This window comes from Saprolegnia parasitica, assembly GCF_000151545.1.
Source record: "Saprolegnia parasitica CBS 223.65 unplaced genomic scaffold supercont2.67, whole genome shotgun sequence".
Taxonomy (NCBI): domain Eukaryota; phylum Oomycota; class Saprolegniomycetes; order Saprolegniales; family Saprolegniaceae; genus Saprolegnia; species Saprolegnia parasitica.
This window is the reverse complement of record NW_012156461.1, coordinates 147950-168582: the sequence shown is the minus strand read 5'-3', so window position 1 is coordinate 168582 and position 20633 is coordinate 147950. Positions and strand designations below refer to the sequence as shown.

At 59.2% G+C, this 20633-nt stretch overlaps 9 protein-coding genes across 9 annotated transcripts in view; 2 read left to right on the top strand and 7 right to left on the bottom strand.

The window, feature by feature from the left end:
* The window catches only part of SPRG_21044 (hypothetical protein), a gene marked incomplete at both ends in the record, with an annotated part of 3899 nt that extends 216 nt beyond the window's left edge, over positions 1-3683 (bottom strand). Inside the window, 8 exons of the mRNA XM_012350619.1 lie at positions 25-217; positions 263-340; positions 391-470; positions 538-2316; positions 2369-2919; positions 2957-3263; positions 3316-3471; positions 3522-3683. Of these exons, the coding sequence (XP_012206009.1) occupies positions 25-217; positions 263-340; positions 391-470; positions 538-2316; positions 2369-2919; positions 2957-3263; positions 3316-3471; positions 3522-3683 (3306 nt within the window). The remainder of the gene's footprint in view (positions 1-24; positions 218-262; positions 341-390; positions 471-537; positions 2317-2368; positions 2920-2956; positions 3264-3315; positions 3472-3521) is intronic.
* Positions 3684-5994: 2311 nt separating this feature from the next.
* SPRG_21043 (hypothetical protein) lies at positions 5995-6554 on the bottom strand (the record flags this gene model as incomplete). Its single annotated transcript, XM_012350618.1, has 4 exons — positions 5995-6244; positions 6294-6354; positions 6402-6458; positions 6509-6554. Coding segments are annotated over 4 exons (414 nt in total), but the record flags the coding sequence as incomplete, so codon positions are not given.
* A 503-nt stretch (positions 6555-7057) lies between these two features.
* SPRG_11659 (hypothetical protein) lies at positions 7058-8731 on the bottom strand (the record flags this gene model as incomplete). Its single annotated transcript, XM_012350606.1, has 7 exons — positions 7058-7445; positions 7490-7611; positions 7653-8135; positions 8182-8264; positions 8312-8464; positions 8524-8590; positions 8633-8731. 7 exons carry the CDS (start codon positions 8729-8731, stop codon positions 7058-7060), a joined length of 1395 nt encoding a protein of 464 aa, XP_012205996.1.
* Positions 8732-9160: 429 nt separating this feature from the next.
* Positions 9161-10771, bottom strand: SPRG_11658 (hypothetical protein; the record flags this gene model as incomplete). Its single annotated transcript, XM_012350605.1, has 1 exon — positions 9161-10771. The coding sequence occupies one exon, from the start codon at positions 10769-10771 to the stop codon at positions 9161-9163; it is 1611 nt and encodes a 536-aa protein (XP_012205995.1).
* Positions 10772-11054: 283 nt separating this feature from the next.
* On the top strand, positions 11055-11989 carry SPRG_11657 (hypothetical protein). The gene has a single exon (XM_012350604.1). The coding sequence runs from the start codon at positions 11075-11077 to the stop codon at positions 11897-11899; it is 825 nt and encodes a 274-aa protein (XP_012205994.1). The 5' UTR covers positions 11055-11074; the 3' UTR covers positions 11900-11989.
* A 278-nt stretch (positions 11990-12267) lies between these two features.
* Positions 12268-12882, bottom strand: SPRG_11656 (hypothetical protein; the record flags this gene model as incomplete). Its single annotated transcript, XM_012350603.1, has 2 exons — positions 12268-12497; positions 12528-12882. The coding sequence occupies 2 exons, from the start codon at positions 12880-12882 to the stop codon at positions 12268-12270; spliced, it is 585 nt and encodes a 194-aa protein (XP_012205993.1).
* A 1366-nt stretch (positions 12883-14248) lies between these two features.
* SPRG_11655 (hypothetical protein) lies at positions 14249-16928 on the bottom strand (the record flags this gene model as incomplete). The annotated part of the gene is made up of 9 exons (XM_012350602.1): positions 16886-16928; positions 16685-16838; positions 16375-16633; positions 16016-16323; positions 15686-15969; positions 15429-15638; positions 14525-14576; positions 14322-14476; positions 14249-14281 (listed from the first exon to the last, which is right to left on the bottom strand). The coding sequence occupies exons 1-9, from the start codon at positions 16898-16900 to the stop codon at positions 14249-14251; spliced, it is 1470 nt and encodes a 489-aa protein (XP_012205992.1). The 5' UTR covers positions 16901-16928.
* Positions 16929-17859: 931 nt separating this feature from the next.
* Positions 17860-18168, top strand: SPRG_11654 (hypothetical protein; the record flags this gene model as incomplete). The annotated part of the gene is made up of 1 exon (XM_012350601.1): positions 17860-18168. One exon carries the CDS (start codon positions 17860-17862, stop codon positions 18166-18168), a length of 309 nt encoding a protein of 102 aa, XP_012205991.1.
* A 55-nt stretch (positions 18169-18223) lies between these two features.
* The window catches only part of SPRG_21042 (hypothetical protein), a gene marked incomplete at both ends in the record, with an annotated part of 12923 nt that continues 10513 nt past the window's right edge, over positions 18224-20633 (bottom strand). The window contains 3 exons of the mRNA XM_012350617.1: positions 18224-19051; positions 19090-19722; positions 19781-20624. Coding sequence (XP_012206007.1) covers positions 18224-19051; positions 19090-19722; positions 19781-20624 — 2305 coding nt within the window. The remainder of the gene's footprint in view (positions 19052-19089; positions 19723-19780; positions 20625-20633) is intronic.

Below are 20633 nucleotides of genomic sequence, written 5' to 3'. Positions count from 1 at the left end.
CCCGGCAGCAAGGCGAGCGCCAACGCTGGTCACGTGGCGCGCCGAGAGTTTGGTGCCGCCAAGCACGAGCGACTGTATGTGGTGCGTCGGGAAGGAGAGGCACCGGCTGAGCTTGACGAGGTCGAGCGGCGCGTGGTTGTACAGAATGAGCTTGGTCACGGGACTCGCGCTCGAGAGGTAGATCGCATCGACGATCGCTTGGCCCGTCGACAGCTGCCTACGACGCTATGACGACGTACAGTGCGGATAGACGATGACGCACAGGGCAGGACCACCGTCCGAGATGACGGACGTTGCGAGGCTAAAGAGCTGGCGGAGCTGCGTGACGTCAAAGCCGTGTCTACAACACGCAAATCGTATCGAGCTAGTCGCGTCCTAGAAGCTTCGTACGCTGGCGGCAATTGGCAGAGCCCCGTGTTGCGCACGCGGGTCAGGACGTGGAAGAAAAGCATGGTCGGGACCGCGTTCGACTACTCTCAATTTCGACATGCATCTCAATCTCAACGTCAAAAGAGTGCCAATGTCAGAAGAACCGACCTCGCGTTGCGATGGCATCGTCGTTGACGTTTGCGAGCGCTCGAGCTCCTTCATGCGCTGGAGCGGCGACGCGGCGAGCGACTGGAGCGCGTCGACAGCGTTGGCAATGAGAATCGATGCCCACTGCTGAAAGCAGCGCGCAATGGGCTTGGTGGTCGCCTGCGCGAGCAGCCGCAGTTGCCGCGCCTTCTTGTCCATGACGATGCGGGCGCGGCGCATGGCGATCAGCGCTCTGTACCGTCGCTGGATGCGCACGACGGCCGCGCACTTTCTGTCCCGAATCGCTGCCACGAGCGTCTTCCAGTTGGTCAGAACGCGCTCCTTCCACTGCCGCGACCGGTGGTTCACGACGCGTAGCATGAGCGATCGCGACGCCGTGTGCTGTGCGGCCATGCGCTTGACGACGCGCCGCGCGAGCCAGCCGCGGAGCGACCGCTGCAGCACCACAGCCGCCGCATTGCGCTTTCCCCTTGTGGCTTCTCGCAGCCCTCGCAAGACGTCAAAGAATTGCTTGGCGATGCCATAGAACGTGCGCTGGAGCGAGAGAAGCATCGCGTGCTGTCGCTGAAGGCGATGCCGCAGCTGCCGACCGCGCCGTTGGTGCAAGCAGTGGCGGTACGCGCGTTGAATGCAGTGGGCCGCGCGCGCTTGGACCTCGCTTCGGTACCGGCGGGCGGTCTTCCACGCGAAAAAGACAAGCCGCAGCGGCACCATGACCAGCGGTAGCGTCGAAAGCACATGCGGGTAGTAGATCTGGTGGTACTCGCGCTCGCCCCGGTACTGGCGGCGCGTCTGGTGGCCGCGGACACAGCGCTGGATCGAGATCGCGGCCAGATCTTTCTCCCGCGCCCGCAACTCGAGGTAGAGGAGCCACATGTGAAGTACACGCTCGAGGAGACGCGACGCCCGTTGGCGCTGCATGTGCGCCACCATGCGCTCGCAGTAGACGTGCCGACCGCGGAGCCTGCGCATGCGCTTGCGACTTAAAAGACCGCGTACGCGCCGCTGGATGCGCGTTGCGCATTGGTGCTTGAGGACCATGCGCTGAGCGACGTACGTTGTCCAGTGCCGGAAACACTGCAGGCGCCAGTGGGCGTGACGCCCGAGGACCATGGCCTCGACGTGGTTGAGCACGCGCCGTCGGTGGGCCATCGCGTGTCGGAACTCCCAGAGCGCCCGGCGCCCGCGCCACCAGCTCTGGAGACGAAGCGCACTCGCTTGCTTCGATGCGCGCACATGCGTGTGCAGCGTGTACCACGCGAAAAACGTTGCTTGGCGGCGCTGCGCGCTGCGCTGCCCGAGAAAGAGCGATAGGAGGCGTCGGTGGGTGGCTTCCTTGGCCTTGGCCGCGAGAAACCGACGGCGCGCGAGCCAGCGCCGTACGTTGCTCTGCAACACGAGGACAGCAGCGGCCTTCTCATGGCGCGTGAGCTGCAGAAAGGCGACGCAGGCCGCAAAGCATGCTTGCACCCAGCGCTCGTTGCCATGGCGGAGCACGCGCTCGAGCAGCCGGCGGTGCTGGGCGACCCATTCGCGCCGCTGCGCTCGGACGTTTTTTGCTCGTTGGATGTGAAGCAAGCTCTGGATGCGCCTCGCCGCTGCATTCCACCGCTGCAAGAGGAGGTAGACGTCGTTGGCGTGCATGGCATCTCTCGCGGCCGCCTCGCGTGCGAGCTCGCGCGCCTTGCGCTCGGCGACGGCGAGAGCGGCGGCGCGGCACTTGCCATGGAAGAGCGTAAGCACACACCATTTCCGCTGCCAGCGCTGGCTGCGCGCGTGCTAGATACAGGCGCGTCAGATCGAATGTGGGTACGGTGCCATCCAAAAGTACCCGGCAGGCGGCGGCATATCGGCGTCCGCAGTGGCCCCGGTAGAGCCGCTCGAGCTGCGTCGCACCGCGCGTCTCGGCGGCAAGGTACGAAGCCCACGCCGGGCTCACGAGGCCGAGAAAGTACCGGATCGCGGGCGACGTGTAGTACTCCATGTACAAAGCACGCTCCAGCGCCGCTTGCGCGACCGCAGCGTTGCCAAGTCGAATGTGAACGCGACCGAGCACGAGCAAGATGGCCGGCGCGGTGCCACCGCCGCGCGCGATCGCGTACTCGAGCGCGCTCGCGGCCACTGTCGCGTGGTTGGCGGCAAATGCATCGGAAGCGAGCTCCTCCCACAGAGCCGCGTCGGCAATCCAGAGCTGGAGACGCTCCGCCTCGGTTTTGCGCGACGTCCGGTAGAGCGAAAGGGCGGTGGCGGCCGACGCGGGCAGCGAAGCATCCCGGATGTCGTCGTCAGAGTCGCGCAAGAGGCGCTGGTAGCCAGCTTCATACAGGATACGCGCGCGCTCGTGGGCCTCGGTGTTGCCAGCGTCCTTATCGCATTGCATGCCTAGCATCGGGGTTCGAAACACGATTTTGGCATGGACACGACGTGCCTGCAATCAGGTGCAGCTGGTACGACGCGAGTGCATACGGCGGTGTTTCGAGGATGTGGGAAAAATACTCGCTGCTCTGGAGCGGGTGCTGCAGCATGGATGCGACGGCAGCTGTGAGGAAGATGGCGCTGGGTTTGTGTGTGTACTCGCGGCACGTCTCGAGGAGGAGTGTACACACTGTGAGCGCGCCTTCGTACGCACGGAACTCGACGTATAGAAACCCGAGCCGGAGGAGCAGCGCCGGGTGTGTCTTGTTCTCTGCGTACTCCATCGCAACGATAAAGGTGTCGTACGCCCGCTGTGCCATATCACCCTTGGCCATCGCTAGGTCATTGTCGGCATGGAGGTACCTGCAAGAAGACATTGGCCGCATCGCGCGACGACGTCTTGTGGCGCTCGAGAAAGGCGATGGCGTCGGGCGTCGGCGGCAGCGTCGCCGTGTAGTGCCAGAGATCAAACTGCGCCATGGCCAAGTGCTTCCACACGATCCAGCTGTCGGGCTCCATCTACGCGTGCTCGCTTGACACGAGGAAGAGAATGGAGTCGGGTGGTGTACATCGATGCTGGCTTCGAAGAGCGCGATGGCGCTGAGGTTGTCGCCGGCCTTGGCCTTGAGAACTCCCTTGACAGCCAGCGCCCGCGCGTCAGCACACAGCGCTGCGACGCCATTGGCTTCGGCGCTCTCGACTGTCGTCGTCGTCGTACGTGGCGTCGCCATACTCTGCGCATCGCCCGAAATAGAATTGGAGTCGAACACGATGGAAAGGTCGATATCTTGATACTGTAGGTCGCGTGTCACAGAGAGACACGAGCGCGGGTTCTCGCGTAGACGACACTCGGGTCGTCGTAGACTTTTGAACTTTATCTCGGCCATTTGTAGATGATTTATTTGATTTTTCGTGTTATATTAGATCTTATTTCCTAGTACTAGTTGAACATCCAATGGGTCTGGCACGTCGCAGCGTCCTTGCTGTTGGCGTTGGAAGAGGCGTCGACGAGTTGCCGGGCGCGGTTGATGGGATGGGAAGGCGATGGCTCTGCAAGCGGCTCCATCTCGGACGATGCGAGCGAATCCAAGTCGTCCGTCGAGTGCGGCGGTCCATTCGACCACAAAGAAACTCGAGTTGGCTGGTGCAGAGTCGCTAATAGCGTGTCGTTGGAGGCGATGGCTGCGTGAATCTGGGTCTCGAGGCTCTTGACCCACGTACTGAGCTGCGTGATCGTACTCTTGTCCTTGGCAATGGTGGCGTTGGCGTCGACCAAGTGCATTTTGGTGTGCTGCATCTGGGCCTCCTTGCGGCAAGGCGGCGCTCCATCTTCTCCCGCAAGGCAGTGATCGTGTCGTCGCGCCGAAGGACGCGATATGCGAGCTGGATCGCGCGCTCGTTGGCGGCGTCCAGCGCGTCGTTGGAGGTCGCTGCTGCGACTTGCGCCGAGAGCTGCGCGATCGTGTTGTCCTTTTGAGCTACCGTGTCGGCGAGGACCGTCTCGGTCTTGATGAGTTGTTCGTGGAGCTCCGAGATCGTGGTCTTGTTCTCGGCGATGACGGTGTTGGCGTCGACCAAGTGCATTTTTGATGTGCTGAACTTCGGCCTCCTTGCGTGCAACGCGACGCTCGAGCTTTTTCACGAAGCGCCGTGATCGTGTCGTCGCGCCGAAGGACGCGGTGCGCAAGCTCCAGCACGTGGTCGTGGGCAGCATGCAGCTTCTCCGTCGTTGGAGGTCGCTGCTGCGTGGGCCTCCAGGCTCGTCACTTGCGCCGAGAGCTGCATGATATATCGTGTTGTCCTTTTGAGCGACCGTGTCGGCGAGGACCGTCTCGGTCTTGATGAGTTGCTCGTGGAGCTCCGAAATCGTCGTCTTGTTCTCGGCGATGACGGTGTTGGCGTCGACCAAGTGCATCTTGATGTGCTGCACTTCGGCCTCCTTGCGCGCAACGCGGCGCTCAAGCTTTTCACGAAGCGCCGTGATCGTGTCGTCGCGCCGAAGAACGCGGTGCGCAAGCTCGAGCACGTGGTCGTGGGCAGCATGCAGCTTTTCAGTCATGGCAGCCAAAGCAGCTTGGTGCTCGGCTTGCAGACGTTCGATCTCGACCTTGTGGTCGCGCGCGCAATCCGATGCAGGACGCGCGATCGGCGTGTTGCTAGCGCGAGGCGCCGAGCGCACCGCAGGGGCAGTGGTAGAGCGTGCAGCTGGCTTGGCTGTCGTCTTGGCCACCGACTTGGTGCTGGTAGGCCGGCGGAACGGGTGCGAGATGCGGAGTTGGGCTTCCAAAGCCGCCACGCGACGGGCCTCCTTGTCCTGGTGGTACGTTGCGCTGTAGAGAGTCATGGTGCTTGGTCGCTCGCTCGATGAATTGGAAATGACATGTAGAAAGCTAGTTTAGCTCGATGGTAAAAACGACAAGTCGTCTTTTACGCTGTAAAGGCAAATGGAAGTCAGCAACCGATGCCGCAACTTTCTGGGATTAGGGTAGGGTTAGGTTGGATTCGGAAATGGTGCCAATTTGATTGAGTTATCTTCAATCCTACGCTGTGTGTCGATGGTCGTTATCTGGTCATCCATAGTGCCGTGCGTCATCCATGGGATGAGGTGAATGAATCACGCTCGATGGTGCGACGTCCATCGATCATTCGCATCTTTCTGCTTTGAATACTTGTGATGCGACTGACATGAAAAGGCGCGAAAATTCAAAGAAGCCCTTGTCATCGAGCATGTTTGCGCAACGCGTTCTCTCGAACTGGCGACTGGGCGTTCTCGTATTCCTCAAGGTCGTTCAGAAGCAAGACGAGGACTAGGTTTGAGAGATGGAAATCGCAAAAGGTCGGTGATTCTGGACCACACACGATGGCTCGTCCAGTTTGTAAAGCGATGCATTTGCATTGGATGTATGTACTAGCATGTGTTGGTCTCGGAGTTGGATCTCTTCCAGTGGTGTAGCGATGTAGCTTGTAGCGATGTAAAACAAAGAATGACAGACAAAAGTCGGTATTATCTGTTGTAGAGTTAAGTGATGCACAAACTGTGCATTAAGGAGAGTGATCATCGCCAGCGCTTGGTTCGCTTGCGGCAACAGCCCGCCCACAAATTGGCCAAGCTCTTGGCGCAGGCTGAGGACCAAGTGCATTGGGTAGCGCTCGTCCTTGACCACCCGCGAGGTTTCGGGGTCGATCAGATAAACGTACCCCCCAGCCCCGCCATTCAAAAACGCTGGGAGGGGGCTTTGACGCCCTCGCTGTCGATCTCGTGCTCTGTAAAGAGCCACGCCGGCGCGACGACCTAAAACAAGCCATTCTGAGGTGACGGCGACAGATTTGAGAAAGCCAACCTCTGGGGCTGTCGCAAGCGGCACGAGCGTGTCAAAGCTGACAAAAGACGTTGGCGACGACCTAAAACAAACAATTTAAGATGGCAACCAAACACACAGAAGGCGAACCTCCAACGCAAACATGCGCGTCGACGCGGGTGGCGAGAACGGCTCGATCGGGTAGGCCTAAAAACAGGCTGTCATGGGAGATGGCGAGCCGCGCCGTTTGACGCTACCTGGCGCCAGCGCAGGGTGTCCTGCTAGACGTGGTTGAGCCTTCTGTCGAGCTCGCGCTGCGGGTGCTCGCTACCGAGACCGTCTCTTCTCTTCATGTCGACCGACGAGGCCGCGCCATCGCGCGGCCGGGTTGTCGTCGATCGTTCTCTTCTTCTTCGTGGCTCCGCTTTGTTCTCTCAATCTGAAATGACGTTCGTCTATCGTGTACTACTCTATCGCACTTCGTCGCTATCCGGATCGATGGCGGCTTCAACCGCGACTAGGGTTGCATTTGACAACCATGGTGGGTTTCAACAGGCAAGCGTCTCTTTCCACCTTGGGCCTCCTTGAACCATCGTGGCTCCTGATGATCAGCCAAGCTTCAGTTCGTCCCGCTCGAACCACCGGCTCGTGCGTGCACATTTAGCCAATCAAACGCAAACGGCAAACTGGGAGCATCGGACCTTGGACCTTGGGATCGCAGACAAGATCGGTGCGTGATCCCATACACTTCAAGACAACATCAAACGTCAGACAATCCATTCTTATTGGTAGCAAGGTATTCTTTCTTATTGCTGCATCGGCACAAACTGCAGCACGAGGAGCCCGAGGCCGATCCAGCCCATGGCGCCGTAGACGACAAGCGATCGCCTCGTCAAGTGACGCTTGGCGACGCGTGCGTTCAAGTGGATGCCAATCGGCACGCCAAAGATGAGGACAAAGCCGCCAATTGCGCCCGTAAAGCGCAAGACGTCGCCGACATTTGGGTAGTAGATGGCGAAGAGCGTCGTGATTGTCATGACGAGGACGTTGAGACACAGCACAGGCACACGCCCTGGCCACGACGTGTGCAAGACCAAGTGGAAGAGCTGCGTGCGCACGATGAGGAGCACGAGCGGGTACACGGTCGCGAGCTGCAGTAAGAGCGACGCCCGCGCGCTGAAAGCAAACGCATCGCTAACACCAACGATGATGACGACGGCACGTGACGCGCGACGTACGTGGTGGGGAAGGCGTCGAGAAAGTTCTGGCGAATATGGCCATGGGGAAACCCAATGTACCCGAGTGCACCGACCGCCGTGTAGCTCAGGCCCACGAGCGTGTACGCCGTCGTGACGTGGCGCTACATGAAACGAGAGATGACGTTGTCTGTGGTCAGCATACCTGACGCTGCGACGGGTCACAGTGCCGCACGATGGGCTGGATCGCATTGTGGATGAAGAACGAAAGCGTCACGATACCGCCAAGGACGCCAAAGGTCGACTTGCCGCCGAAGACAATATCGTCGTCGATGCGACCCGTCGCAATGGTGTCGACGCCTTGGTAGACGATAAACACGATCGTAAACAGCACGAATGGAATGCCGAGCGAGTTGAGAAACACGAGCGTCGAAAAGTGCTTGAGATTCGTCACGGGGAAGAGAAGGAGCACAAACAAGGCCGCGGCAGACGGCGTCCAGTGCACCGCGAGCTCCGATCGCCCCGACCAATGCAAGAGCGCAGAAACGACCGCGTACGTGCACTGCTTCATGAGCACGTGGTACGCAATACATGCGCCGACGAGCACGAGCAACGAGACTGTCATCGCAACGAGCTGCGCGCGCCGCCCGAAATGGTACAGCGTGAGGTCGCCAAAATCGCTAAAGTCCTGCTTGCATAGCATCCTCGATTGAACGAGATGGACATGATCGTACCTTGCCGTAGGTGACGACGAGGTTGCACGTGTGGCAGCAGATGACGCCCATGAGAAGGACGATGCCAATGCCAAGGACGATACCTACGTGCAGGCATGAGCTGCTGTCGCACACAATACAATCGAGAGACCGCTGCACGAGAAGCCGTACGGTAGCGCGACGAGCGTCGACCCGATCATCGTGTTCCAGATCGAGAAGACCGTTGACCAGCCGCTCTGGTAGCGATCAGGCGGCGTCTCGTGGACCGTCTGGAAGCCTTCTTTGGCGTCGCCTCGCGCAAAGACTACACGCAGCATGGTAAAACGTTTGCAAGAAGAAGGCGGGACCTGCGGCGGGCAGCACAGTGGGGCGGCGGGTACATGCCATGGCTCGGCGACGGCTTGGTCGGTGGCGAGACGCGAACCCAGTCCTGGTGCAGCCGCCGAAGTAGTTCATCTTGGTGTACATGTACTCGCCCGCGGAGGCTCGTATGGCGCCGCTGGTCCTCGTCGAGAAGCGGCTCTTCCAGCACGTCCCGCGTCCCATCGTCCTCGTCCAGCGCAATGTCCATCGCTCAAAAGATTCTGAAGAACACGCCAACAATGCTTTCATCCGATTGGCTCATTTTTTAGCCAATCCGCTGCCCCCAGCTGCGATCCACGGGAGCTGTCGTCAACCGACAAGGATGTCAAATGCTGACATGGGCTCATGCGTCAAGCTTGCTAGCAAAGCACACGGTCTTTTGTGTCTGATCTTGAGTCCTCTTGACCCTCGTAGGACACACAGGGTTGCACAGCTAGAACCTGTTTCGAGATCCTACCGTCGCCTTGAAGCGTTTGGGGCAAGGACGTGAGGTCGCCGAGCCAGTCGAGGCGAAAGACGTCGGCCCACAACGCTGGAATGACTTGGATGTTGCCGATGTGCGGGCGGTCATTGAGCCACTGGGTGTTAACAACGAGCCCATTGGTACGAGCCGATCATTCAAATTGCATTCTATCGACTACCAAAACATGCAGCCTTCCGTCGAGTTGTCCGAATCCCAGTCGTAGTAGCACTCTTCGCCATCTTCTTCTGGTTCCTCGTCGTTGAAGGCGAAGCACCCATCAACCTCGTCGTCCCACTCGATCGCAGCCATGTCGACCGTTGTGGTGCCGGGGTACTGCGCTGCCTTTAGGTTGACAAACACACTTTCGCTCCTGTCGTCGAGCGCTCGCTGGACCGCACGCGCTGCCTTCTTCGCGCTGTCGTGCGCCAAGAGGTAGGCGAGGACGTCCAAATGACCATCCCGCGCCGCCCAAAACATGCCTCGGTACGTAAAGCCCTCGCGCCGATTCTCCATGAGGAACTCGACAATCGCCAAGTGCCCCGCCGCGGCCGCCCAGTCGATGGCGCGCGTCGTGCAGCCTTCCGGTCGGTGGTCGTGGAGGAAGCGCACAACGTCAAAGTGGCCTCGGTGCGCGGCACGGTCCATGGCCTTGGTCGTGCCTCCTTCGGTGCGCGACGCCGATAAGAACTGGAGGATGGCCATGTGGTTGTTGCGCGCGGCCGTGTCGAACGCAAAGGTGGTGCAGCCCTCGGAGCGGTAAGCGTCGAGAAACTCGATGACCTCCAAGTATCCGTTGCAGGCAGCACCATCCATCGCTTCCGTCGTGCAGCCTTCGTGACGGTGCGTATGAAGGTACTGCACAATGTCTAGGTATCCATGGTACGCTGCAGCATCCAAGCTCTTGGTCGTGCATGGCGCATGGCACTGTTCATGAAGGTACCGCACGACGTCGAGACGACCTGAACCAGCCGCTTCGTCCATTGCATCGGAAGAAACATCGAGCTCCGGGTAGTGCTGCCGCAGAAACGCAACGATTTCGACGTGTCCGTTGTTGATGGCGCCGTTAAGCGCTGCAGCCGAGCAGCCTTCGACTCGGTGCGCATGCAACCAGCGCACGATATCGAGAAAGCCGTTGGACGCGGCGTTGTCCATGGCCGCGACGGAGCACCCGGTGGATCCGGCCTCGTGAAGCAGCCGAAGCGTCTCGAGATGACCGTAATACGCGACCATATCCATGACGAAGCCGATGACGGGGCGGTGCAGACGCACCATTTCGGCGAGGTTGACGCCTTTCTCGCGCACGAGGTACTCGAGGAGACGCGTGTGACCGCCGAGCGCCGCCGCCGTCGCGAGGGCCTTTGGGGTTTCGAGCAGCGACGCAAGTTTGTCCAGCCAGACGTTCTCCATGGGCGCAGCCATGATCTCGGCGACCAGGACCGAGTCGTCCCGGTACGGAGCGTAGGACGCATCTGCGTAGAAGACGACGTCGTGTGTAAAGAGTCCTCCTTGGATCTCTTCGCCGTGGTACAAGACTTGCATCACGCGCTTGTACATGTCCTTGGACCGGATCAAGCGAAAGCGCTGCGGACCGAGGTAGGCTCTCGGCAACGTCGCGAGGTCGCCGGGCCAGTCGAGGCGAAAGGCGTCGGCCCAGAGCTCCGAGGCAACGTCATTGTCCTCCGAGCCATCTAGCTTCAGGGTACCGTTGAGCCACTGCGTGAGCCCGCCAGCGTAGGCGAAGACGGTCGGGTGGAGGTCGTCGACAGCGTCCCAGTTGGCGGTCATTGCGCCTGTGCGGATTGTGAGTGCGTGTCATCCGGATAAAATACTCATGGGTCAAGCGAAATTACCGTTTTTATGACGGAATTTCGGCACGCGGAGATCGCTGGCACTGAAAACGATGCACGTGAGTGCACAGGAGTCGCATGTACGTTGCACAGATTGCGTGATTTTACAGTATGATAGACTCCACCACCCAATGCCAATGCGTGCCCTACCTACTCCACGATATATATATGAAGAAGGGATCCATCTTTTCCGTAATCTTTTTGAACCGGCTAAAAAGCGCTACGGATACGCGAGTCCTGCATGCGGCGCCCAGCGCTCGCGTGGTGCATCGCTCTTCTCTTGAGCACGTCGATCTTCGCGCTCCTGTACGTGACCACGGACGCCTACTTTGTATCGCCGAGAATGTCTTCCAGCAGCGCCGACCCCATGCGCGTGCACTGGGCCCACGCCGTCAACTCGCAGGCGCAGCTCACAGACGCGCTCGCGAGAGGGCTCGCCCTCGAGGCCGACGTGCAGTTGAGCCCCGAGAACGTGCTCATCATGGCCCATCCGCCGGCCAACACGAGCGACTTGACGTTCGAGATGTTCTTGGCGCGCGCGTCGGCCTCGAATTGCATCGTCAAGCTCGATTTCAAGACCCGCGCTGCGTTCGAGGCGGCGCTCAGCAACCTCACGGCCGCGCCCGCGAGTTTGCGCCGCCGCATTTGGCTCAACGCCGACATCTTACGCGGCAGCGAGGCTCCAGCACCCAGCTTTGATGCAGCGCAGTTCGTCGCGCAAGCCACTGCCTGCCATACCGACAAGCTCAGTGTCGGCTGGACAACGTCGGCTGCGAGCGTCGAGTACACTTCGGCCATGGTGGACGAGATGCTGCAGCTATTGCAAGGCGTGAATGCCAGCGCCACGCTGCCCATCAAAGCGTCGCTCGTGCGCCGCAGCTGGCCCGCACTCGAGCGCGTCTACACCAACTCGACGCATGGGCTCACGCTCTGGTCGAACGACGCGCTCTCGGACGATGAGATGACGTGGCTGCACACGACGCTCGAGACGACGCCCGCGCTGCGAGGCCGCACGTACTACGATCTTGCTGGTTGGAACGAGCTCGTGGCGCGCAACCAGTGGTAAGCTCGTCTGCCGCATTCGCTTCCACTTGGTGCTTTTCATTTTGGTTGTTTGTACTTTTCCACCAATTCTTTTCGAAACATGTTCCACGACTTGGACACCGTGTTTTATCGCATCGCAGTGTTTCCGACCACGGGGTAGCTACAAGTACATGCATAGATCTTAGAGCTATACTAGTAGATCTTATACTAGTAGATCTTAATAGCAGATGCTCCACGTTGTCCAGTACCGATGCGTTCGACGCAGCCCTAGCTCACAATCACGTACCTCTATTAACAAGATAGAGTCCAGAATACTACAAACGTGTAGGAAGGGCTCTGGCATACACGGAAAAGGTGTCTTGACAAAGCTTATCATGATCTATCCACTGCTCACAAGAGAACGCGGGGTGTCAACGCCACCGGCGCGGGCGACGCGCGGCCGCGGTACACGGCCGAGCGCACGATAAAGTTCACAACAAAGCGCACCGAGACCGCCTTCGCGGCCACCGGCGCGTCCGGAACCGGTCCTGTCGCTGACCGTGCAAAGATGCGAAATTGGATTGGCGGCAGCACGAGCGACTTGTCTTGGAGCACCGACGCGAGAAGACCCGCAAAGGCAGCTCCTTGCATCGTGTTGTACATGGGCGTACCGCAGCACGACGCAAAGACGCGGAGGGTTGCTGTTTCAGGCGACAAAATGCCCACCGTGAGGTGCTCGGCGCCGCGGCTGAAAGTAAGGTCGGCCGGGAAGAGCTGAAGGATGTCGGTGCCTCCGCTCGCGTCCAGCGGTGGCGCGTTCGTCTTGGACACTTTGGTGGCAAAGGCGTTGCAGTCGGTGCAGTAGCATACCAAGCGCGTCGCGGCCGGCGCATCCACGCGGCCTTGGACCTGCCCACAGGCGCAGGCAATGGCCGCGCACAACGGCGGCGAGTGCGTGCGCTTGTAGGTGAGCGTGACAGCGCCGAGAAGGCCGACGGTGACCGCCGCTAGAAGCTCCGAGTACATCCTTCTCAATTGATTTGTGGTGGTCAGGTGACGCACGGTCGATCGTGTTCGGCAATGCTCGGTGCGTGGCGGCCATTTGCAGCCGGTTTTTTCTCAAAGCATGAGTACTGTAGGAGATAGATACCCAGTAAAGTCCTTCAATCCAATTGACAATTGACAACAATGAACTCACGTCAGTACGCACTCTACCGCGAGCAACGCGAATGACGCCTTGCTCGTGCAGGTCGTTATCTATGCGCAAATCTACAAATTTAAGTAAAGAGTTTTAACAAGATGAGCTCTTGTGAGCACAATTCCCACTACGTTCGGCCCATTTTAACTGTGTGAATCCTCGAGCGTCTATTTATCTGATTATTTCATCCACTACTACCCACGTCTGGCCTCCATTTCAGATTCGCCAGCAAAGGTCGGGAACAGATGGAAGGGGCAGGCGCCCCTAAACCCGTCAATCGTCTCAATAACTCGTAGCGCTTCGTCTCCTACAACAGACAACGCGTTGTAAACAATTCCCTGCCTGCAGTTTTTGTACCTTGATGAACCCAGCCGCCACAGTCGGTTGTCACGTCGTAGTGATACGTTATCGTCTGGATACCAAGGCTGTAAAGCTCCTTCATCCCAATCCGGACCTTCTTGTAGGCCTCTGGTAGGCCTCGTCCTTTTGCTTTTGGATCTCGGTTTTCGAAAGCTTTCGAGGAGGCGCCGGCGCCAGTTGCGATGCCTTCTGTGAATACGCTAGCTTTGCCTCGTCAGACATCGCCTTCCACTCCGAGGCGTATCGCTGCCCGATATAGGTCGCTGTTGGATCGACCACTCGAAGCTCTAGTTGGATTGTCATGAATTCAGCGTTCGAGATGTGAAAGAGAATCGTACTTTGAAAATCGCTACGTTTCTCCTTCATGAACAGGTTGAACCCACCCTTTTTGTAGGATGCCTTGTAGAACCTACACGGGATTACACAATTGGTTGGGCGATGGCGACTGCGCGCTTACTTCTTGGTGCGAAGTTCAAATGTCAGCGGGATTGGCGATGCCCCAGCTGAGGCATTGGCTTCAAGGCGGACTCGACGCATTTCGGATGCCACCAAGTGGTGGAGGTGCCGTGAGTGCTACCAGAGGTTCTTTAGTAGCAGCGCAATAACAACAACGCTGAGGCTTCCGCAGACCGATATACCGAATGAATTGATTGAATATATCATGTATTACGCATCGTTAAATGTTGTGCTGGTTGCTAAGGACTCCAGTCTTCACAGCATCGTCAACTTCGGCCAAGTGGGTACCGAGGACGAAGCTGTTGCAGATGCGCCCAGCGTGAGCTCGCAACAATTCTTCGGCTGCGGCCACTCGCTCGATACATATTTCCTTGGAGGCTAGAAGAGCTCGCTGTAGACACGGCCCGTCGCCTTGCCAGCAACTGAAGCGATCGACGACGACATGCAGTACGTTCGTGAGCTTCTGCTGCCTGCCTTGGTAGTAGTCGATCCAGTTTCGTAGTCCGTTCTGGAGGTGGTAGAGATCCTCGACGTATCGCCAGTACATCGCAGTGTCATTGTTGTTGCGCATTATAAGTTGGCCGCGGGCCTTCTCATATGTCAACCCTATTATCAGTTAATCCCATGACGACGCAATAGCATAAGGAATCATACCTTGCACGAGGCCAATCTTGCCGTCGACCTTGCTGCGCAGTGTCTTCACGCGCTTACGCATCTTCGATGCCTTCGTTGTGCCGATCTTTGACTTCAACAGGCGTTCGAGGTTGACAATGGCGCGAATATCTGTCGCGATGTCTGCTCGAAGAGCGGACTCCGGCGGGTTTCTTCCCTTGGACAGTGCAATGCTCTTGAGAGCGTCCTTGCGCAGAGTATTGTTGTACACGACGTTTGACACGTAGCTGTAGACATATTTCAGTAAGAACCATTCTTTGTGACAACGCACAAACCTGCCAACCTGTCCGTTCAAAGTCGTGTACGTGTCGTGGAGCCTGACAAATACCGCGCTCGCTGCCTGTCGAGCGTTTGGAATAAAATTTTCTTCCTTCTTGCGGTTGTTGTACTCGAGAAGCCACGCAATGTCTTGCTGACGATTGCCTGCCGTCTCGAACCGGGTAGACGCGATGCTCCGAGATAAAACGCTGTTCGTGCGCTCGTGGCCCTCGCCATCAAGAGTGGTTCCAGTGCCCATAATAGCACGCGGACTGAATTGCGTCTGGCAGCGGGTGTCGTGCGAATACGCATGGAAGGCGGGAAGAAAGCCAAGCTCAGGCCCATCGAGGTCATTCACCTAGCAAACGTATTAAATAAGCGTTCTATATAAACCTATGTTGGTGCCATACCCGACAGTAAGCCATGTATTTGCAAATTACGTCGTATCCGAGCCATAGAGGGCGTTCGACATCACGCTTTTGGCTAGCTTCCACTAGCGTATCAGCGCACACGAGCCTTTCGCCGAACGGGACATCTATATCAAAGCAGTTGGCAAAGATAAGCCATAAATTAACAGCAACGTACCAACGATGGCGTGAACCATCTCATGTCTGCAGCCGGCGTGAACCACCATGTTGACGTCGTGCAGGCCTTGCTTGGCGCTGTTTTCACCCGCAACGGTGTTTGCGCTGCACCCGCCTTGACTTCGCGCCACACGGACGCTTCCATCGCTCTTGAGCGGCACAAAGTAGGAGCTCGTCCACGAGTAGTTGCCGTGATTGCCGCCGCCGCCATGCGCGGACGCCATTTTTTTTGCCGAGGCAAAGCCGTCAATCGTCTATTGGCGCAACAGTTGAGCGCCAAGTGCTAAAATGCATTACGTACAATAATTCTCGGTCCGAGAGCAGGCCCATCACCTCCTTCGCACGCACCGCAGCGCGTCTTCGTGACGGTTGGGTTGGTGCTTGGTCCGACAAGGTCGCCGACGAGGTCTTGGTGGTGCACGTGTTGTTGTAGTGCAACAATGTGTCTCGTTGCGTCGACAAACGGCTTGTAGAACGCGGACTTGACCCCAATCCCATAGAAGCCCTCGAAGCTCGTTTGGTAAGGCGCACCACATGCGCGCATCTTGGCGGCAGTGGCGACAATGTTCATGGAGAATGCGTGGCCTGACAGAATCGTTAGAGCATACCAAACACAATTGGATAGACGTACTGGGTTGATCCATGTTATCAGGCATAAATCCAATTCCAATAAGAACCGGGCCGATGTGGTGGTTGGCGCATGTCTTGACGAAGATCTTGTCGGCGTCCGTGTCGAAGGTATGCAGCCGTACAACGTAGGTCGAGGCGGCGTCCTCTTCGCAGCACTGGTAGTTCTTGATGGTTGTCTTCGTAGCGTCCCGGACAATCTTGTGTCCAAGGGATTGCGTATCGTGGACGTCCGCGTGACGCGCGCACAAGTGTGCGGCGTTGTGCGTGGCGTGGCAAGTCGTGCAGATTGCTGCGGCCGGGGAGCCGCAGCTGTCGATAGCGCATAAGCGGTCGTCATGCACGGGGTTTGTAAAGGCGCACAGGGCGCGCACGCTTGGGTACAAATACGCAGCGAAAGCCGCGAGCCGACGCTGCTCCTTGATCGCGTGACACGAGGAAGCGGCGCTCGCTTCTCGATCGGCGTGAGCAGCATCGATGGCCATCGCCGCTTCCTCGTCGTCGCTGGGGGCGTCGAGTGGATCGTCGTACGGTTGGATGAGGTCACCATCGTCGTCCCCGACGTCGAGGACTACGTCAGGCTCGACACCAGGGCCATCGTCTGCATATGCCTCGGAGAGCACTAATCATAGTTCGTGAGTGATAAAAGACCCTAGTAGAGGATGTGGCGGACCTGCGTAGGCTTCCTTCGATAACGCCCCTCGGATGAGGGCGGCGCCTGGCCGCGGTCCGGTTCTGGAGCACGGCGTCATGAAGGGGGCCTCGGACGGCGGCTTCACGGTGCGCTGTAGCTTGGCCGGGAACTTGTGCTTACGCATGCGCACCTGCTGCGACAGATGAGACCGATGGCGCCATGCGTCTCGAGGTCGTGTACCTTCTTGGTGGCCATCGCGCTGTCCTTTCGTTTCCTGAAAAAGCCGCACCGGCCTCGATCCGGTAGGGTAAAATAGGCGTAAATGACCTCGTCTCAGTCTGAAAGAAGGTTGCGCAAGGATATACACCCATTGGCGACAGCTGCAGAACGCCAACACACACCAATATTGCATTGCTTCGCGCAGTCTATACACTTGCCTTGGATGAAAACCTGGTGGCCATTTGCGAGGGAAACGTGGTCTCGCGATCTTGGCGTCAAGCCATGTGATTGGCTCGCCGAAAGCCGCTCGGCCAATCCGAGACTAGGACCGCAACGAGGATATCCATGGAAACACAAAATGGCACATTATGCTTGCTTCTTGGGCAAGAGGAAGCCGACGCAGCGCGTTGATGTGCACATTTAAGGTCTTGTATTGCCTCCACCACATCCATACTCCATCAGCTGAAGTGGGGGCTCATTGCAGACTGCGAACTCACGATGGGCGAAGACGAGCTTGGCACAACAGCGAAATGCGCCAACAGCGAAATGCGCCAAGGTTACCGAGAAGATCCACTCCCATTCTGCCAGCATTCAATAGTATACTTGTACAGCCCAACGAGAAGACTGTGAGAGCAATGCTATCCGACGGTGCCCCCCCTCCCACGCGATCACCAACACTCACCGAGTGGCTTGAAACGAAAGATCGAATTGGATTGGATAAAAAGATTCAAAAGGCGGGGTTTCCACGCGAGCGATTGGCCATACGCAAGATATGGCGGCCGATTGGCGTCAAGGGGTCCTATGGTACCAGCGGCGCTGGGCGCCAGACAAGAGGCTTCCCTCGTCTCTCGTATCGACGATCCCCTCGCATGGACGCGGCCTACACAGAGCGATCGTCCGTCCATCCTGGCGATGTGGTCTGTGCGGTATCCGGAATCCGGATAGCGAGCGCGGCCAACAAACCCTCACAGACTTGGTATTTTCGAACGGCGGCGATGGAAGAAGAGAAGAAGGCGGCGGACGTGGACGAGCCGAAGCGCTTTGAGATCAAGAAGTGGAACGCGGTCGCGCTCTGGAGCTGGGACATCGTCGTCGACAACTGCGCCATCTGCCGCAACCACATCATGGACCTTTGCATCGAGTGCCAGGCCAACCAGGCCTCGGCGACGAGCGAGGAGTGCACGGTCGCGTGGGGCGTGTGCAACCACGCCTTCCACTTCCACTGCATTAGCCGCTGGCTCAAGACGCGACAGGTCTGCCCGCTCGACAACCGCGAGTGGGAGTTCCAAAAGTACGGCCGGTAATCGCATCCAAGGTGTGGCCACTAACCCGCGACCCAATATATTGCTATGCGTATCATTATCTCCGACGACTTGGCTGCTGCAGCGTGACCACGTCCGGGAGCTCGGGCAGCGCCGGTGCCAGCAGCGTGCCATAGGCGACGACCAAGGCGACGTCAACGTCGTCGCCAAAGAGCGCATTGCAGTCGCTCGACGACACGTCCACGCCGTCCTGAATGCATGAAAAGACGCGCGGATCGCCCCACGGGGCCTCACCGACGTGCCGGAGGAGCCAGAGCCTGTAGAATGCAAGTTCAAGCTGGCGACTTTGGCTCTCGGACGTGGTCCGCTCCCACACGAGGCGGGCGGTCGGCAGCTTCGCGAAGCCTGTTCCGTAAAACAGCCAGAGGCCGTCGACGACCAGGCCGCACGGATGCTGCGCGGCGTCTTGCGCGATGCCGCCGACGCTGTCGTCCTTTGGGCAGCACGCGCGCAGGGCGAGGCGCAGGGACGACACGCAGCCGCCGAGTGCATCGGCGTACACGAGTCGTATGTGGCTGAGGACGTCGTGGAGGTGCAGCGTCAAGCCCACGTCGACGGATTGCGCCGAGGGATGACCCAGAAAGTGCAGGTAGTCGCAGCGCCGGTCAAGCTGCGCGACCAGAGCGTGGAGGCGCACGGGCGAGAGGCGCGTTGTCTCTGGCAGGCCAAGCCACGACGGCGGCAGCACGTGGAGGTCGAGGTACGGCAGCGCCGACTCGGTGGCGCTCGAGAGAAACGTCAAGAGGAGGTGGTAGAAAGCGGAGCTGTCGGCTTTGAGGCGGTGGAATACCGCGTCCAGGGCGGCCTCCGCGACGCCGCGGTGTCCGGCGACGGGCTTGGTCGACCGCGTTGGCATTGCAATCTCCTGGAACCGTCGCAGAACGTCGTTAGCATGGCCTTGACCATCGCCAGCGACGACGACGGCGGCGCGCTCTCGGGCGATGCGACAACGTGCAGCAGGTGCTGCTGCAGGCTCTGCGACTGCCGCGCGTACGTCGCATTCCGTAAATACATGCTGAGCCCTCGCGGTGGCGGCGGCGGGTCGGTGAGAAGGACACTCGCATCGGTGCTATCCCGCGCTGTCATATCCGCGCCGTAGACACCGTCTTGGATCGCGGAGGCCACGTCGGCGGCGTCATTGACTCCCATCTCGCACAGCTGCTGCAGCGTGGCGACGGCCTCGTCGAGGTGGTACTGCCGGGCCACAAACTGCGTCCACCCAACGGCGAGCGCCTCGCTTTTCTCGACAGCGCAGTCGTGGAGCCGCGGCATCTTGCGGGCGAGCGCCTCTGCCGCCGAGTGTTGCAAGTGCGATTCGTGCATCGGCGACCGAGCCCTCGGTGCGTCCGCGTCCACCATGGGCGCAATGGGCAGGCGCACGAGCTGCGACTGGTACAGTAGCGTGCGTGGCAGCTCGGGCAAGAGCAGCGCGTCGACGAGAAGGAAGAGAGGCCGTTGAAGCGTGTGCGCCTGGACGATCTCGAGGAGCGCGGCAGCGTCGCTTGCACAGCTGATTTGCACGACAAGACTGGATTCCTACATACCCATGCCCAGAATATTAAGCAAGTCGATCGCTTGCAGTCTGTGCTCGTACGCTGGCGAGGGCCGCTGCGAGCGTCTCGGCGGCGGTGCGAGCTTGAAACGCGATCCGTGACGTCAGGTTCAATTCGAGTTCAGGCACGTGCTTGGGCAGCGGGGTGTCGTTGGGTGCGACGAGAACGACGTACGGCGTGCACATGGTGTCGCGCAGGACGAGGCCGCCGGGAAGTAAGTTCTGGAGCGCGCTGTCTTTCAAATTGGCCAACGCAAGCGTCATGAGCTCGGGACAAATGCACTTGATGCACAGAAGCGACACAAGGGGCGGTGCCAAGCGCGATGCCCACGGAGCTGGCCACAACAGCACGCGGCTCTCGCCTTGGAGTGCGGTCGCGAGAGTCTGTCGCCACGGTATCGGGTCGGCGCGAATCGCGTCGCTCAGGCCCCGCAACGCATGCACGTGTGCTTCCAAGAACACGAGGCCGTCGTACATGTCCTGCGAGAGAAAACCAGACGTTGCCAATGTTGGCATCGCGGTAGGCAGCAGCTGCGGGAGCGATATACCTTGGAGACTGCGCGACGAGTTGGTGGGCGCCTTATGGTCGAGCATATCGACCGTGCTGCGAAGGCGACGGAGGCGATGGACATGCCCCATCGAGGCGCTTGGTCCCCGCGCGTCGGAGGCGCGTCGGCCGTGCTCAGCCACGACCGCTGTCGTCTCTGCCCGTTCCAAAAGCGCCGCGGGCGACGCAAGGAATTGGACCCAGCGCAGCACTTCGGCGGGTGTCTCGACACTCTCCAGCAATGCGACCAGCGTGTACAGCACATCGAGATGCTCGCTCGAGACACGCCGCGCGAGATGCGCGAAGACGCGGGCGAGCACTGCATGCAAGACCGACGCCCTGTCGCGC